At 42.1% G+C, this 19,055-nt stretch overlaps 1 protein-coding gene across 2 annotated transcripts in view; it reads left to right on the top strand.

The window, feature by feature from the left end:
* LOC145347944 (uncharacterized protein C1orf21-like) overlaps positions 1–15,927 on the top strand; it is a 206,739-nt gene extending 190,812 nt beyond the window's left edge. For both annotated transcript variants that reach the window (XM_080195932.1, XM_080195934.1), the window contains exon 6: positions 15,147–15,927. In XM_080195932.1, coding sequence (XP_080052058.1) covers positions 15,147–15,185 — 39 coding nt within the window. In that variant the 3' untranslated portion in view covers positions 15,186–15,927. The remainder of the gene's footprint in view (positions 1–15,146) is intronic.
* Positions 15,928–19,055: the final 3,128 nt, after the last annotated feature.

Below are 19,055 nucleotides of genomic sequence, written 5' to 3' on the forward strand. Positions count from 1 at the left end.
CACTAAGTACCCCCCCCATCCTCTAAGGGTCCAACGTTTACCCTACCCAGCCTCTTCCTTTTTATATATTTATAAAAACTCTTGCTATCCTTTTTTATATTAAGCGCTAGCCCAGCTTCATAGTTTATCCTACCCTTCTTTATCAACTTCTTTGTCAATCTTTGTTGACATTTAAACCTCTCCCAATCCTCTTCTCGCCCACTGCTCTTAGCTACTCTAAATGCCTCCGCTTTAAATTTAACACTTTCCTTCACCTCCTTCGTTATCCACGGCTTATTACCTCTCCTCCTACGGTCCTTTTTAACCATCGGAATAAATTTCTGCTGAGCACCAAGAAAGATCTCCTTAAAGATCCTCCACTGTTCCTCAGCAGACCTACCTTCCAACGCGCTCCCCCAATCAACATTCGCCAATACTTCTCTCATCCTACCGTACTCCCCTCTGTTCAAACGAAGGACGCTTGTCCGGGAACCCACTTTCTCCTCCTCCATCTGCACCAGAAACTCCACCATACAATGATCACTCTCCCCAAGAGGATTCTTCACCACAAGGTCCCTAATTCTACCCGCCTCATTACTTAACACCAGATCCAAGATAGCTCGCTCCCTTGTCGGCTCCAACACACACTGTTCAAGGAAACTATCCCGGCAGCATTCCAAGAACTCCTCCTCGAGCCCACCGCGTCCAACATGGGTCAACCAATCAATATGTAGATTGAAATCCCCCATAATTACCGCCGTTCCATTCCTGCACGCCGCACTTATTTGCACGTTAACAGCCCGCCCCACCTCCAGATCATTATTCGGGGACCTATAGACGACACCCACCAGTGTTTTCCTCCCTTTGCTGCTCCTAATCTCCACCCACAACGATTCCACTTTCTGCTCTTTGGTTCCTATATCATCCCTTGCTACCACCCTGATGCTATCCTTAATCAGCAGAGCTACGCCCCCCCCCTTTTTCCTCCCGCCTATCCTTCCTAAACACTTGATACCCCTGGACATTCAGCTCCCAGTCCCTGTCACCTTGCAGCCACGTCTCTGTAATGGCCACCAGATCGTATCCATTTGTGCTGATCTGCGCCACCAGCTCATCCACTTTATTCCGAATGCTTCGTGCGTTCAGATAAAGTGCTTTCATCCCAGCCTTCACCTGGACCCTATTTGCCAGAACGCCACCAACCATACTCACGCCCCCTACCCCCTTTATTATTGGGACATCCTCGGCCTCTTCCCTTACCTGTACCCTCTCCTTAACTTTAGACCCCGTAATGTCACTACCCTCGCACCCTCCCTAATTAGTTTAAACCCCTGTCTACCGTCCTATTTACACGATTCGCCAGGACTCTGGTCCCAGCACGGTTCAGACCAACCCCATCCCACCCAAACAGGTCCCACCTACCCCAATACTGATGCCAATGCCTCATAAATTCAAACCCATTCCTCCCACACCAATCCCTGAGCCACCCATTCACTTCCTTAATCTTCAACCTTACGCCCGTCTGCACTCGGTTCAGGCAGTAGCCCAGAGATAACCACCTTGTCAGTTCTACTTTTTAATTCCATTCCCAGCTTTTCATACTCGCTCCCCAGATCCTCAGTTCGCATTTTGCCTACGTCGTTGGCACCCACATGTACCACAACGACCGGATTCTCACCCTCCCACTCCAGGCTCCTCTGCAGCCCAGATGCGACATCCCGGACCCGAGCACCAGGCAGACAACACACCCTTCTGTGCACTTTGTCATTGTGACAAAGGACAGTGTCAATACCCTTAACCCCACTATCCCCAATTACTACTACGTTCCTTTTCACCTTCTCTTTGCCTATGTCCTGCGTCTGCATCACTGTATTGTGTGCAGTTTGCTCAACAACCTCACCTCCCTCGTTCTTGTCCAGACTGGAAGCAAGAACCTCAAACCTGTTATGCAGATTGAGAGGCTGAGGCCTCCGCTCCCCACCCTCCTCCCTCTGCTCCCCACCCTCCTCCCTCCGCTCCCCACCCCGCTCTTGTTCCTGACCCTTAGTTAGCCAGTCTAGGGGGGGTGGATGTCACTTGCACCCCATTGACAATGGCACCCTCTCTCCCCCTGATGAGCCTCAGTGTCTGTAGCTCAGAGGCCAGCTCATCTACCTTTTCTTGCGGTCTTGGGCAGAGCAAGAGCCATACCAAGCTATGTTACAACCAGAAGAAGTGCTTTCTGTGGTGCATCTGTAAGGGTTGTAGTGGAAAAGCCAAATTTTCTTAGGTTCCTGAGAAAGTAGAGGTATTGGTGGGCTTTCTTAACTATAGCATCAGCATGGAGAGACCAGGATCAGTTGTTGGTGATGTTCTGTTTCCTCCCCTGCCACATTCCCTTTTTTTAGTTTCTTTTTAAATGCTGGTCATTGGTAATATCTTTGGATGTGGACCCTTGTCAAAACCATAGTGTGTCAGCTTGTCTCTTCTCAGCTGACCTGAGCTTTCCTAAGAATTTGTTCTGGATATCCCCTACCTGATTTTATTCATTCTTTCATTACCTCAAAGATCTCAGCAACAAAGTGGAAATATTAAGTGGCTTTCTAGCCTCTGCCACACTTTCTGCTCCTGATGTGAATGAATGCTATCTTAATAGATATGAGTAAATTTACATAGCACACAATGATTATGCATCCTGTTTAGACTGGGAAGGCAGTTGTTTTAAGCAAATTTAACATACCTATTTATAATTCATAATACTACACACTGCCTATATCAAATCAAATATTCTCTACACGTTTCTTGTTTTCTTTACTCAAAAGGAAGGCTTTTTCCCATGTGACAGAAGAAAGGTAACTTTTGCCTCAAGTCGTCTGAAGTTATTGCTACTTTTATACATAACTGATGCAGTTTAAGATTAGAAGAGGCAGTATATTTACATTCCAGTTGATGGGGTTTCTCTGGGGGTTTTCTACCTATTTGTAGTTAGTACCATATAACAGTGACATCTTCTCTACTTGACATCTTCTATTTGTGTTCATTTGTCAAGAGCATGTCAGAAAAAGCAATGAACAGTTACTAAATGGAGAAATGCACATTTCAATGATCCTTAAGCTATGCCAAGTAACTACCATGAGAGCATGGAAGAAAACTGGCCCATAATTAGTTTGGGATTCCAAATGCCAGTGATCCCATTCTGCAGTATATGGAAACATTTAAGAACTGTTATAGTATTTCTGCCCTAAAAGCCAAATTGGTTTAGAATTCCAATCATAATTTGTTCATTGGATAGTTAAGGATCAGGAATGCCATTTGGCCCGTACTAATTTGTCCATCTAGTAAGATCCTGAAGTCTTCCAGTTCCATTGCTTTAAAGAGAATTGTATTCCATACGTTCTTTCGTCTTTAACTTGTATCACCAACCCGCTTTGTAATCATCTCCCTCTTCTGGTTCCACTGCCCCTTCTAGTTGGGTATCATCTGCAAAGTTATTAAGCCGGGTGGAAAGGATAGTCATCACCGATTGACGCCCACTAAGCACTTAGTGGGCTTCAATACTTCTCGAACTAAACAACTCTCAGCATTTCCTCTGAATTGTCATATCCTTATCTTTTTGGAGATCTAGAAGCATGATGCCATGGGGATTTTCACAACCCACTTGGAAAAAGCAAAGGAGGTTTTCCAGCTGCAATCTTCTCCTTCCAAATCCGTGATGACTGCTATTTATTGGATTGTCACTGTATAGATAATCATGTTTACACAGAATAGTAGTGAGATTTGTGGGTCGCTGGATGCTGTTGTCTATCTTTTATTTACTGTCCTTGAATATGGGCACCACATTAGTTTGATTGAACTCTGTAAATAATTCGCTGGTCTCCATTTAACTTCATCTAATAATCATTGGTGTCTCAAGATAACTATCTGGTAATTGGTATCCAACACATTGATGTTATCTCGATTATCTCCATTTGATGCCTTTTGCTATTGTTTTCCTTTGTGAATATTTAGAGGAAGGAATCATCCAAAATATTTGTTCTCATTGTGTTCATCCTTGGTCTTCAGCATCTTTAGGGTTTTCAGCTCTTCTCTGTCCAGTTACCATTGTAGCTCTGTAGGTATTTTAACTGTTGTATTTAGCTTCTGTCATAGGACTTCCGTCTCTTGGGTTGAATGCTGAAAATCCCTTGTGAAGAAACTCAGAAGAGGTTGTAGTCGAATCAGTTTCCCAAAACTCAGTTTCTTTAAGGCAGAACCAAACAAAGAGAAAAAAACAGGAAAAGAAAGAGACTGCTTCTTAGCTTGCTGCTAAAACTGCTTCCAAAAACGAAACTGAAAGCCCAAAGGAAAGCACCCTGTCACCTGACTGCCACAGCTTGGTTCTACCCCACAATGACATTGCTAAAGCTGGAAGCTACGTGGCTTTTTTGTATAAACCTTAAAGGTGCACTCGCGTGACAATATTAATAATTGAGATTAATTGCTTGCTAAGTTCTGTGCTCTCACAAATCTCCACAATGCCATCTGTAACTGTTTGTGAAAGGCATAGAGGCTTACACGAAAGCAGGGTCTTTGGCCCAACTTGTCCATGTCACCCAGTTTTTAACCACTAAGCTAATCCCAATTGCCTGCATTTGGCCCATATCCCTCTATACCCATCTTTATGTAACGGTCTAAATGTGTAATTGTGACTTGCATGGGATTGGCTGGAGATATGGATGAAATTCCTTACCTTGATAATTCAGCCATACAGCAAATGGAAACAGAAAAGTGAAGAGATAAACAGTGACAAAAATCAACATTTCATGTGATGAATTGAAGCAATGTTTCCCGTTATCTTTGTCTGTAATATGTTACATAGCAAGCAATGACCAAACAGCACCAAACACTCATGAGAAGATGCCTGAGCTGTTTTTGTTTTGCTTGGTTAGGTTATGTCATAAGTGCTTGTTAATCTTTTATGGGAAAATGCTGATTTTGTATGCGTATGATGATGTGCTCTTTCCTTTCTCACCAATTATCAAGTTGTAGTTTTCTGATCACTTGCTGTTCCCATATCATCCTTTCTCAGTTAAAAGGTTAAGGTCCTCCTGTCTTTGGAATTTTATGACTACATTCAATAAAAATACCCATAGATTTGTTGGTCCACAGCCCCAGAAATTTGCTCAGTACCTCTTCTTGGGGTTTATAATTTTCCTGAGTTCCTCTTTCCCTTCCATTTTCTGATTTACAGCTATTTCTAGGACAATATTTGTGTCCCCTATAATGAAGACCGATGTAAAATAACTGTTCGATTCATCAATTGTCTCCCTATTTTCCATTATCAATTCTCCAGATGCACATTCTATAGACCAGTGCTCACTTTGGTAACTCTAATTTAAGTATCTATAGAAACTCTTACTGTCCATCATTATATTTCTAGCCATCTTTCTCTTGTACTCTAATTTTTCCCTCCTCATTATTTCTTTTGTCATTCTTTGTTGTTGTTTATATTCGGTCTAGTTATCTCACCTGCGACTCATCTTTACGCAATGATAAACTTCTCTTTTAACTTTGACACAGTCTTTAACTTTTTTTCGTTAACCATGGATAGTCGGTCATCCTTATGGAATTTTTCTTTCTCATTGGAACATCTATTCCTTGTTTTCTGAAATATCCCTTTAAATGTGGCAACTGCTCACCTATTGATCTATCCCTGAACCTCATTTCCCCGTTCATGTTAGCTAGCTCCACTTTCATGCCCTCCTAATTGCCTTTATTTAAGTTTAAGATACCAGTCCTCAACTCACTCTTCTCTCCCTCAAACTAAATGTAAGATTCAGTCTGAATATGATTACTGTTAATTGGAGGTGCCTTTACCATGAGGTTATCAATTAATCCTACCTCAATGCACAGTGCCAGGTCTAGTACAACCTGCTCTCTGGTTGGCTCCAGAATGTGTTGTTCTAAGAAACTATCCTGAAAACATTCTATGAATTCATCTATACTAACTTGCCAAACTGATTTTCTCAAACTATGTGTGGATTAAAACCCCCCATGATGATCACTGTACCTTTCTGATGAAGTCCAATTATTTTTCCTTTAGAGTCTGTCCTGCTGCATAGTTCCAATTAGGAGGTCAGTGCATCACTTGCCTTTTCACCTCTCATCTCAACTCAAACTGTTTCTAGATTCTGCTTTGCTGAACTTAAGTTATCCCTCCCTAATGTGCCAATAATGTCATTAATTAACAGACCCACCTTTCCAGCTTTTTCTAACTACTTCTTGTTCCTGAATTTCACATACTCTTCAATATCCAGGTCCCAATTTATCTCATCCTACAGCCATGTCTTAGAGCCTTTAGTTTTGTGCTTGTGTTATTTTTGTGGCATCTAGCCTAATCTATCGATGTACTCTTAGATTTGTGCTCTCTGTTCCTTTCTTTCATGGTTTATTTATCATTTCCTACATTAGTAGTTTTCTCTCTTGCCTTGTCTTTACTCAGTATATTACATCTTTCCCAACTTGATCCCTTGCCCTCACTATTTGGTTTAAAATTCTCTCAATGTCCCTCAATTTGCAACTCGTGAGAACACCAGCCTCAATACAGTTCGGTATTGACCATCCCAACGCTGCAGATTCCACTTTCGCTGGTAGTCATGATGTGGAGATGCCGGCATTGGACTGGGGTAAACACAGTAAGACGTCTCACAACACCACGTTAAAGTCCAACAGTTGGACTTTAACCTGGTGTTATGAGACGTCTTACTGTGACTCCACTTTCCCCAGTTCTAATGCCACAAATCGGAATTATGTCAGGCATTCTAGGTACATGTACGTGGATACATTCAGTTTGATTGTCTCGATATGATGTGGATGTTTGGCATGCTAGATTGGTTGAGCACTTCAGTGTTTGGTGTTTCACCTTGTCATCTGTTCTTATGAAGCTTCTGAAGGCAGTTCAAGTGAAACTGGCTGAACTTTTTGGCATGACAGCTAGTACATTCTCACATACATACTGTGGGCAAGAGTACTGCTTTATAGATTTTAGTGGGCAGACTTACTCTTGTTCATTCCCAGCCTGATGGTGCAAGCCTGCCAAAGGCTGCACTGACTTTAATAAGTCTTACATATGTCTTGTAATCAATATAAACAGTTTGAGAGAGTGTGTTGCTGAGGTAAGTGAACTTATTCATTGCTGGCTGGTTCTGGACATGGACTGAAATCTTGAGCTTGAGATAGGTCTTTCCTGTAGTAATTGGTTTCCAATATTCCAGGAAAAATGCCAAGAATAGAACATTGATTTCTATATTATGTGCACTATGTTAGGTCTTTGATTTAGTTAGCCATGAGGCTCTTGGGAATTTAACACATAAATTCGGTTGCCCTGAGGAATTGCATTGATTCAACAGTTCCATGTCAACAAGCTTGTGTATATTTTGGATGATAAGTTTTCTGACCCATTTCCAGTTAGGGCAATGTGCTAACATCAACTGTCTTCCACATGTTTTTCTCCACAATGCTCTCAAATACCTTTCATGATGATGATCCTGGCATCAGAACTGGATATTGAATGAGTGGAAGCTGCCCAACCTGAGATGACTCTGGGCAAGGATCAAGGTCTCCAAGAGCATCCTTTGTGATTTCCTATTTGCTGACAATTGTGCAATAGCTGCCAATTCATAGCTCGCTGTGCTTTGTAGCATGGACTTGGGTTCTCCGATGCACGTGCCAACTTCAGCCTTATCCGGCTTGTTCCAGGAAAGTTTTTTTTTGATTCCAAGTTTTCGGTCCATGATCAGAACTTGTCAGTAGGGGATAAGTTCAGAGTATTTATAGTAGAGAAGATTGTACTTTGGTCTGTTTTGTGACACATGTAGGCATCAGTTTGAATGCTTGCTCCTTACTGAACATGGGAAGGGTTTATGGAACTCAGACATATAGTTTTTGATGCCTTTCTAAAAGTTGAAGGGATGGTCATTTTCTCTCAGCTGTTGGCATTAGTTGTTTTGTACTGTTTCTGCTGAATTGAAACTGCGACTTTTCTGGATTGGATCATCAAACAGAACTTCCTTGGTCTAAATAGGTTTGTTGCTATGCTTTGAATTAGTTTTAAAATCCATGTCGAGTGCTTTGATGAGGCTGTCTTCATTACAGGCCACTATAACTGAGGTCTGCTGATGAAGCCTGACCTGAGATTCCATTTCCAGCAAGATGAAGGAACCTGTGCATCGAAGTCTGTGAGAGATGATAAACGATTTGTCTATATCCGAAGATGCAATGATCAACCAACTTATATTTCTCCAAGCACAGCCAACTTATATTTCTCCAAGCACAGCCAGGGTTACATTTCCAATCAGTCAGGAAGGAGAATCCTATAAACACAGACAGAAAAATTAGAAAAATATAGTTTTAGCTGTGTCCTCTGATAAACACATTAGAATTGTATGAAAGAAAAATTTCATGTCCAAATCTCTCAATGGCCAGTTAGTCTCTCTCCTGTACAACAGAAATCTCCAGTCGAGTTTTCTGTTTCACTCAGCTGACTGCGTTTTGTCTCACCCAATTTAATCATATACTCAGATCCCAGTTCTCAAACAGGATCAAGTGGTTGCAAAAACTTATCTTCATAAATTCAGCCATTATACAAACTGCAGTGAGGCAGAGATGAAATTTGGTGAAAGCAATACCTGTAACATGATATTATTGTCGGCCAATGACATCTCCTTTAGCGCAATATTCTACAGTACCCTTGATCCAGGCAACTAGTGCTTTGGCAGGAATGATTTCCAGTGATATTTCCTATGGTAGGGAATGATCTTAATGAGGGAATTGAGCTGCTTCCATAGAATATGATTTTTGAAATGCACTTGCCTCATACTGTGGGATCCAACTCATTCCTCTGTTATTGAGGGTGAGCTCGCAAAAACAAAAAATGCATCTCTATTGAATTGTGAAGGCATTAAGCAAACCTGTTCATTATAAAAGTGGTATGGATCTGAAATTGAGAATCTCTTCGGGCCCTTTAAGGATAAGAATAGACAGAATCCACCGTTTCTCACCCTCTTCCCCCCCAACAGATTCACAGAATTATTATAGTGCAGAAGAAGGCCATTTGGCTTGTGTCTGCACCAGCTCTCCAAATGAACATTTTGTCTGAAACAATAACAAAAGATGCTGGAAAATCTCAGCAGATTTGACAGTACTGTGGAGAGAGAGTAGAGCTAATGTTTTGTGTCTGAATGACCCTTCATCAGAGCATTATGTTTGATCAGCCTGCACTGTGTTGGTATAGGTCATGCATAGGCAATGAAGTTTCACAAGAAATTTAAGCATAAAATCTTATCAGGGAACACTGTGCAGGTAAAGTCCTGTGTAACTGCAATTGAGAGATTCAGGACCTGTTTTACTGGATTATATCTGGGGATGATTATATTCATCAGCTCATGCTGCAGAGTTGATGGTTTCTTAAAGTATCAATTACCATAATTGGACAGGTGGAATATAAGGAGCCATCTGTAAAAGCTAACCAAGGATACCGAATGTTTGTTTAATTGCATATCTCTTAAATAATACACAAAGGGAACACAATTACAAGGTAGAGTTGCGATGGATGTGCTCCAAATGGGATTTGGGGAGGGAATCAGCAATTGGATCCAACTGCTGTACACAAACATCAGTAACACAGTTTCAGTCAATGGGTAGGAAAGCTTTCCGACTGAGTGTAGACTCAAACAGGACTGTCTTCCCTCCCCTTTGTTTTTCCAAGTTCATCAGGAAGGGATACAGACATAAGGGTGACATTCCTAAACAGTGGAAGCACTCAAGTCATAGCCTTCCTGTACATGGACTCTGTCCCCATTGCTTGGATCTGCTGTCAGTGAGATGAACATCTGTAGCCATTTTGAACTAGCCTTGGAAGCCAAAGTAAACCATGGCAAAAAGTTATGTATCTTAGGAACTGGGCCAACCACTCCTTTGACTCTTTCCTCACCAGGTCAGACTATTCCAAGTCCTAGGAATATGTTTCAAATGGGCCAGGGCATGCTAACTCTTTTGTTCCTAACGTATGAATAAAATGCCTTAGGATTCTCCTTTATCCTGTCTGCCAAGAACATTTCGTGACCTCTTTTTGCCCCTCTAACTTCCTGTTTGAGTTCTTTCCTACTTTCTCTGTATTCCTCCAGCGCTCTGTCTGTTTTCAGTTGCCTGGACCTAACGTATGCCTCTCTTTTTTCTTTTTGATCAGATCCTCAATTTCCCTGGTTATCCAAGACCCTCGAATCCTACCTTTCCTATCCTTCCTCTTTACCGACACATGCTTGTCCTGCACCCTTATCAACTGTTCCTTAAAAGACTCCCACATGCCAGACGTGGACTTACCCTTGAACAGCCTCTCCCAATCAACGGCCACTAATTCCTGCCTTATCCAGCTATAGTTAACCTTTCTCCAATTTAGCACCCTACCCATAGGACACCACTCATCCTTGTCCATTACTTTCCTAAAGTCAACTGAATTGTGGTCACTATTTGCCACATGTTCCCCTACTGACCTGACCGGGCTCATTTCCCAGTACTAGATCCAGTATAGCCCCGTCTCTAGGTGGGCTATCTACATACTGTTCCAAAGAACTTCCCTGAATGCATTTTACAAATTCCTCCCCATCCAGACCCTCAGCCCTAAGCACTTTCCAGTCTGTACCAGGGAAATTAAAGTCTCCCACTACAACAACCTTATTTTTTTCTGCACCTATCCAGAATCTCCTTGCATATCCGTTCCTCCACTTCCCGTGGGCTGTTGGGTGGCCTGTAGTATACCCCCAGCATAGTGATTGCACCCTTCCTGTTTCTGAGCTCCACCCGCAGTGACTCATTACATGACCCCTCTAAATTGTCCACCCTCTGCACTGCTGTAATATGCTCTCTAACTAATATTGCTACTCCCCCACCTCTTTTAGCCCCTCCTCTGTCTCGCCTAAAACACTTAGACCCCAGAATATTCAGCTGCCAGTCCTGTCCTTTTAACCAAGTCTCCATCACCGCAACCACATCCAAATTCCGCATAAGCATTAAGGCCCTAAGTTCGTCTGTCTTATCCATTACACTCCTCGCATTGAAGCAGATGCACTCCAGACCTCCAGGCCCACTTAGGTCATCCTCCTCCAGAATGCTGTTCTTAGCTAGCCTTGCCCTGGTCCCCAGCTCGTCCCCAGCCTCAGTGCTTACTGACCTACTGTATTGATCCCCAACCCCCTGCCACATTAGTTTAAACCCTGCTGAAACACACTAGCAAAACTCCCAGCCAGGGTATTTGTGCCCTTCCAGTTAAGGTGTAACCCATCCTTTCTGTACAGGTGCCATCCTCTCTTGAAGACTTCCCAATGGTCCACGAATTTGGAACCCTCCCTCTTGCACCAGTCCTTTCGCCACGCGTTCAATTGTACAATCTCCCTGTTCCTAGCCTCACTAGCACTAGGCACCAGGAGCAGTCCAAAGATTGCTACTCTAGAGACCCTACATTTTAGCCTAGCACCCAACTCCCTGAATTGCTCTCGTGTGACCCCCCTGCTCTTTCTACCTACGTCATTTTCACCAATGTGTACAATGACATCTGTTTGATTACCTTCCCATTTTTAATATGCTTCCTACCCGCTCAGAGACACCCAATAGTTTAAGTTAGAGAGTCATCAGGTTCGTTCCACTGGTCGGCGCAAAATCGAGGGCCGAAGGGCCTGTACTGCTCTGTAATGTTCTATGTTCTAAAAAACCTGGAAGGAGTATGCAACTATGGTGAATCAAAAACTGGGTATATAGGAGCTCCCCCTCCATTTCAAGTAAATACTTAGTCACTGGTGTTGCTATAAGTGGTGCAGGTTTGGCCCTTAGCCTAAGCTTGCACCATGATGATCACACAAGCCATCTTTTGTTTTATCTGCAAATCGAAAATGTACAATGTTCGCAGGGACATGGTAGTCAAACCTCTAAATGAAAGAGCAGGAAACGTATCTAACATTGCCCTCATCGTAATGTTCACCTTTGTGTGCAGTTGCATTCAGTTGTGCATGGAACCTCAATACACAAGTACCAAGTGTCACTATGGGCTGAAGCCCTATCTGTTCTTGGTATTGTGAAGGATGGATCTGGCCTCATTGCCATTCCATTCAGTTGGACCGTGCTAAACCACCTGTCCCTCATGGAAACTTTTATGCAGCAAGATGTTTTTGACCCCGAATCCAGTAGCCAACGGTCAACACGTAATGCCCTCAAGGCACTTCAGGAAAAGAAGATATCAGATCCTGTCAGATGGTTCCCTAAACAGACTGTAAAAGTCTTTTGGCAGAATGTTTCATTGCCAGAAGTTTCAAACCAAGCACCAAGGTTTAGCTTGGCTAATGATAAGAAGGGCCCTCTCCATCAGGTCCACCCTACAGATGTGGAATGATTCTCCTTCTCCCTAAATGGCTGTGGTAGGAAGAATAGTAGTGTCCAGTTTTTTCTGGAATGTGGTTTTGTAGAGTAGGTCTGGAAGGAGATAGTGATTTTTGTCAAGGTTCATCCGAGTAGTTCCATGAAGCAGCACTCTGTGCTCTATGCGCATTTCCCAGGAACACACCACTGTGGCGAAGGAACATTAACTGCCAGAAGGATGCTCCTCAGTCTTCCCAAAGCCTGCTGGCCTTCCAATGCAAAGAGCATTGATTATGACCATTAGTGACCATTAGTGAATATTACAGTTTGGCACATTCCAAAGTCTAGGTGCTGAGGGATGCAGTAAAGCTCAGGGCAGCTGTCACATAGGCACAGCGGGGACTGATCACTGTCTAAGGTATTTCAACCATGGTATACCAAGGGACTAGAAACTGGGTAAAACTCCTCAGGCTATAAATTGATATGATGCGTATTGAAAATATTAATTGGATTTGTAAGCATAATGAGCAATAAAAAGTATTGGAAGAAACTTTTTATTGCACTTCACAAGCGAGAACCTGGTTGGACCCCCAGGAACAAGGAAGCACCATTAACCAAGCAATGAGAGAGGCACCCTCCTTCATTACCACCATTGCACAGACATGAGGTTTGTCTGACCTGAAGTGCCACTCAGGCCCCCAAATATTGATTGACAGCATGTGGTTTCACTCCATTTTTTGCAAACCACTTCAAAGAAGAAGTTAAACCACAGACTTTAGAATTAGGCTTTATCATCATTACTGTCAGTATCAATGGGGTACTTTAGGTGCATTCAACCTTGAAGGGAAATCAAAATGAATACAGTTTGCTGGAGGATGATAGGAATCAATGTTGAACTGGTTAAAGGCTTCAAGTTCAATGGAGAGGGTTTCAATGATTTCAGCTTGCCTGGAACCCTCAAACTTCAAATCAAAATTGTGTGCATACATTGCGGCTGAATGCATAGCTGTGCCAGACTGCACGCGCGCGCACACACAGACACACACACAAACCACCACCACCACCACCACCCCCCCCCCGCCCCCCGCCTCGCCCAGCAAGATAAAATTGACATCTCTCTGTTAGGAGACTTCAAAAGGGCCTGCTCTCACCTGCAGCTTCTGACAGGGAGAAAGGAAATTCTCTTTTGCAGAATGGAGTGCTGCAATGATTTAAAACTTTACCAGGTACTGGGGGGCATGGGGATTAATGTTACCTGCTTACTCAAGACTTGGGTAAACCCAAGACTTGCACAGCTGACAGCTGGTATTGATCACAAGACTGCATCTCTCATTGCTTGGCTGGTTGTGCTGCCTTGACCCTTGGGATCCAACTCACTTGAGAGGTGCAAAAAGATGTTTCTTGCAATGCGTTACTCATTACGTTTACAAATACAATTAATATTTTCAATACTCATCACATCAACTTACAGCCTGAGGAGTCTTACTCAGTTTCCGTGGTTGAAATAGACAGTGGTCTTGCCCCTATTTTGTCTTAGGGCAGCTGCCCTAAGTTTCAGTGTGTCCCTCAACACCTAGATTGGGCCGTCGAGCCACGATACCCCCATTCCAGTGGAGAGTGGTGAGGGCAACACCTTGCACCCAGCCCGAGCTCACCCAATCCCAGGACTCTTGAGGGACACTTCCTCTGCACCTGGCAGCAGCAGAGGGGCAAATGTCCACTGGAAATGTTTCCTTGCCAGTGTGTCAGTGTCAGGATGCCAGAGGGCAATGCACTGCTGGCACTGTCCAGGTGCGTGGCCTTAAGGGAGCTGTGTGGGGTGGGGGGTTGCAGTCTGACAGGGTCAGGGGGCCTGAGTGGGGTCTGAGGGCAGAGTGGGATGAAGTAAAAGTCGGGGATATTGAGGAGGGTGAATCGGGTTACCCTCATGCTGTTGGGAGGTAGGGGGGAGGTACTGTACCTGTTTGTTAGTTGGGCAGGGAGGATACACCTCTGTGTTAAGGAGTTAATGGTGCTTGCCTGGTCAGTATGAGGGCTACCATTTATGTTTTTGTGGGCGGAGGGGAGCCCGTCTCCAATAACGGAGGTTGGGTCACCATTTCAAAATGGCCCGGTCCCGGAATAGCGGGGCTGGCTGGCATGTTGTCTGTTATGAATAAATTAGCACCATAGATGCTGCTAATGCCAGCAGGGACTTTCCAGGTTTTACAGTGGCATGGGCATTTAGATATTTTTCATTTGATCAATGCTATTGCTGGCCCTGGAATGCTTGATGCTTTTCCCTATCAACTTTATCTTTTGTGATGTCAGTAATTGAAGAGATGGAGTTTTTTTCCCCTCAATCCCCTTGCTGTCAACAACACAATACATTATTATTTGGGTGGCATAGTGTGTTTGATTGCCATTTAGATAGCATACTTTTATTTCCTGACCATATCTCTTCGACACTTTTTGTTTATAATGTCTTCTGCTTCATGCTATATTGAATAGAAAAGATTACAATAGAATTTAAAAAGTGCAATGTAATTTGTTTAAAATATGCCATATGTTTTATTGATCTGGTAGTTCAATTTATAATCAAAATGGTTTCATGTACAACATAAAATGTTCATTGAGTAAAAATAAAAATGGTGAAAAATGCTAACAAAGCAGCTTTGCACTGGATTCTAGATGGCAGCAGTCAACTTTCAAAGAAAGTTGTCTTCTGCATTGATTACTTGTGCATTTAAACGTCTTAAGGTTAAATTGGTTTCAGGAAGAAGAACATCCTTTGTTGAATTAAAAAAGGTGTTTATATTTTTTAGGGGCGTGACTACTGTTCAGAAGAAGAGGACATTACATAGTGCCAATCCTATCACAATGAATGACTACCACTGTGTATATAGACTAAAGCCAGACCAGTATGTACAAGTTACCACTGCGAATAAGACTACATTGGAGGTGGAAGTCTTTTTGGCATTGTGTTCTACATTATGGGACTAATGTTTCCTTGTGAATGGAAATGAAAGCATCGCTGAGGACTATCAATGCTCTTTGCTGCCAATGATTTCCTTTCTGCATTCTTACTTTTTGTGCCCGCAAGTATGCAACTTTGAACATCACCTCAAATTCCAAGAAAGACAACTGGTGACATAAGTAATAGGAAGTCTGCTTGAATACTCTGCATGGTTGACTTGATATTGCCATGTCTAGAAGCACAAGCTTGCTCTGAACTTTCAAAATCTGTGAACGGCATCTGTCAAATCTTGTGAATTTGGATTGATGCGACTATGGATAAATCTGTTCCTGTTCTTGATTCCTTCAGTCATGTCTACAAGCAGTGAATGGGTGAAATGCACAACATGTGGCTAAGGGCCTATTACTTTCTACGAAGATGCTGTTTCATAAACCCAACAATTGGATACACAATAATATAAAAGTTTTATTCTCTCTGTTAGAACTGATAAGCACCTGTCCTATCCAAAAATATATATATAAAAAGCTTTTTGTCTCGGTGCTGGATAATATGGTTGCTTTTAGCAGATAATGGTGTTCTCGGCGACATTTTGAATTTTTTTTCTATCAATAAAAACATTGTAGTTTCTCCTGTGGTTTTCTATTGCTTTTTAATTTCAGGACTTTGGAAACAAAAATAGGATTATGAAATGGTTTTCCTATTTATGTGATTTCTTATCACTAAAACTTAGAATAAGAATACTCAAGCACAAAGATTAATCTATGGAGCCCAGTTTAATTCAAACTTAAGAGAACCTCTGATATAGTTGTTATTTTTTAAAGAAAAGTCAGGTATAGTGTTCTATTACATTTGCCAGGCAGTGACCACCTCCAGCAAGAGAGAATCCAACTGTCTCCTCTTAGCATTCAATGACGTTACCTTTGCTGAATTCCCTACTATCAACATTCTGTGATCACCATTAACCAGAAACTCAAATAGGCCAGCTAGATAAATACTTTGGCTACAAGAGCAGGCCAGAGGCTGGGAATTCTGTGCCAATAAACTCGCCTCCTGACTCTCAAGTCTGTCCACCATCTACAAGGCACAAATCAGGAATGTGATCGTGTACTGCTCACTTGCCTGGATGAGTTCAGCTCCAACAACACTTGAAGCTCAACACCATTCATGACAAAACAGCCCCATTGATTGGCACCTCATCCACCACCTTAAACAATCAACACAAAGTGGCAACAGTGTGTACCATTACAAGATGCACTACAGTAGCTCAATAAGACTACTTCAATAGTGCCTTCCAAACCCATGACCTCTTCACCTAGAAGAACAAGAGCAGTAGATACAAGGGAACGCCACCAGCTGTAAGTTTTCTTCCAATTCTCACCATTCTCACTTTGGACTAACTGTATGTTGCTGGTTCACAGTTTTGAACTCCTCCTCCCCCCCCCCCCCCCCCCCCCAAGAGCACTGTGGGTGGACTTGTACCACATGGACTGCAATAGTTCATAGTGCTCTGCACCACCCCATCAAGGGCAACTAAGGATGGGCAACAAATGGCCTAGCCAACGACACATGCATCCTGTGAAAGAATAAAAAATATTTTTTCCATTTAGTTAGAACTTTAAGATCCAATATCTGATATGGAGTCTTGAATATGGTTTAGTTAAAACTAATCAGGTAATGAGAAGCTCTGCCTTTAGCAGAGTTCAGAAAGAAGGTTTCAGTGGGTAAAACATGAAGGATTAGATCAGCCACCTAAACCATACAGGAGTTGATGATCCCCAAGAGTGACAATATTGATGAATTCATCACATATTATTGCAGTTCAGACTTGTTGTGACATTTACCCTGTGCAATAATAATCTTGTACATTGTATTTCTCCTTGAGGTTTACCAGGATCGTTTTAGTTTAAGTTGAAATAGGTTTTTTGTGTTGCACATTTAAACATCAATTAATTTTGCAATGTATGTTATTGTACTGATTGGCATATCAGCAAAACAATAATCAGTTTAAGTTGGAGGTGTATCCTGTATGGTGAGGGATGTCTATCATCAATTTGATGCAGAATGTTTTAATTATTAATATGTTGTTGCATTTCCTGATGTATACTATGAGTGGGATGTTTAAGTAAAATCCCCATCCCTGCCTTCTTGGGTGAATGTACAAAACACCACGGCAGTATTTTGTAGATGATCAGGGATGTTTTCCCTACTATACTAGCCAATGTTTATGGCTTAGCTAATAACGAATATCTGGTCGCACACATTGTGGGTCACAATGTGAAGTTTTTTGGGATTGCACTGTCCACAAAATTGGCTGCAGCATTTTTATTTACATTACAACAGCGACTAAACTTTGAAAAGTGCTTCAGTGACTGTAAAGTGCTTTGGGATGTTGTTAAAAAAAAAATGATAATGTAATCACTGTATTTCTTTATCGCACACAGGGCAGCTCCAAATCCTTCAATTGCATTTGGAAGCAGGCGAAGGAAGCAAGGAAGGTGTAGGAGCGCTGCAGAAAGTCTCCACAGGATTACGGAAGGATATGCATTTATTCAGCGGCTTTCACCGCCCAGGATGTCTCGATGCTTTATAGTCAATTAAATAGTTTTAAAGTGTGGTCGCTATTTCACTGCAGAAGTGTGGCAGCCAGTTTGTGCACAGCATGGTTCCACAAACAACAACAATGGCAGTGGCTAGATGACCAGCATAACCAACAAAATAGATTGTGGAATAGATATTAACCAGGACACCAAAGACAATTCCCTTGTCCCACTCCAAAATAGTGCTGTGGATCTTCCACATCTATCCAAGAGGGAATTCAGGGCCTCAGTTTATCATTTAACTTGAAAGGAAGCGCAGCTGACTATATGTAACTCCCTCAGCGCTGCATTTGAGGTGTCAGCTTAGATTATGTGCTCATCTTACAGTGAAACTATAAGACATTCATTGGACGGTGACATGCACATGATAGAGTGAAGGGATGGCTAGAGGGATCACTTGGAAACCTTACCATGACCTAAGAAAAGTATGTCAGCAGGGAATGTGACAGAAGAAATAGGGCATATCAACATTGAAACATATATATGGTAATCAATGGATAGGTGAAAAGGCCAGAAGGAGCATCAGGATTCCACCAGGAGTGTGCCAGCAACATTTCAATATCTGGTAAGATAAGGTAAGAAATAGTTTCCTTTAAAAGCCATGGAAGAAGAAAAAGGACCAATAATTTGTTGCTTTCATTTTATATCTAGTATTTTCATGAGGTTATTAAAAAGCAAGATTTGCATTAACTTGCAATTTTAAGTCAGTAAATTCAAGAGTGGGTCTTGTTTAAATATAGTTGAAGGTTCAGGAAACAAAAGTGGCATCAACACAAGAGAAGATGCTGTTTGGTGAGTTGCTGTTGCTTTTAATTTTATATAATCTTTGGTTTATTTCTGCTGAGTTTAGTTAGTCTTATAAATAGAGATGTGACAGAGTCCTGTGTAATGTACATCCTGTTCCATGTGGGAGCTCCAGGATTCTTCTCATGTGCATGAAATGTCATGAGCAACTTAATAACATAAATAGTAAAAGGCTACTGAAATAAATTTATAAGCCGAAAGGTGATCTATGTGTTGAAGCAGAGAGCGTGGCTGCAGAACTACATGAGTACTTTGTATCTTTATCAAGAAGATGCTGCAAACGTCATAATCAAAGCTGAGGTAATTGAAATACTGGATGGACTATTGATAAAGCAGCAGTATTAGAAAAGTTGGCT

The sequence above is a fragment of the Carcharhinus amblyrhynchos genome, chromosome 9, assembly GCF_965287045.1.
Source record: "Carcharhinus amblyrhynchos chromosome 9, sCarAmb.v2.hapA, whole genome shotgun sequence".
Taxonomy (NCBI): Eukaryota; Metazoa; Chordata; class Chondrichthyes; order Carcharhiniformes; family Carcharhinidae; genus Carcharhinus; species Carcharhinus amblyrhynchos.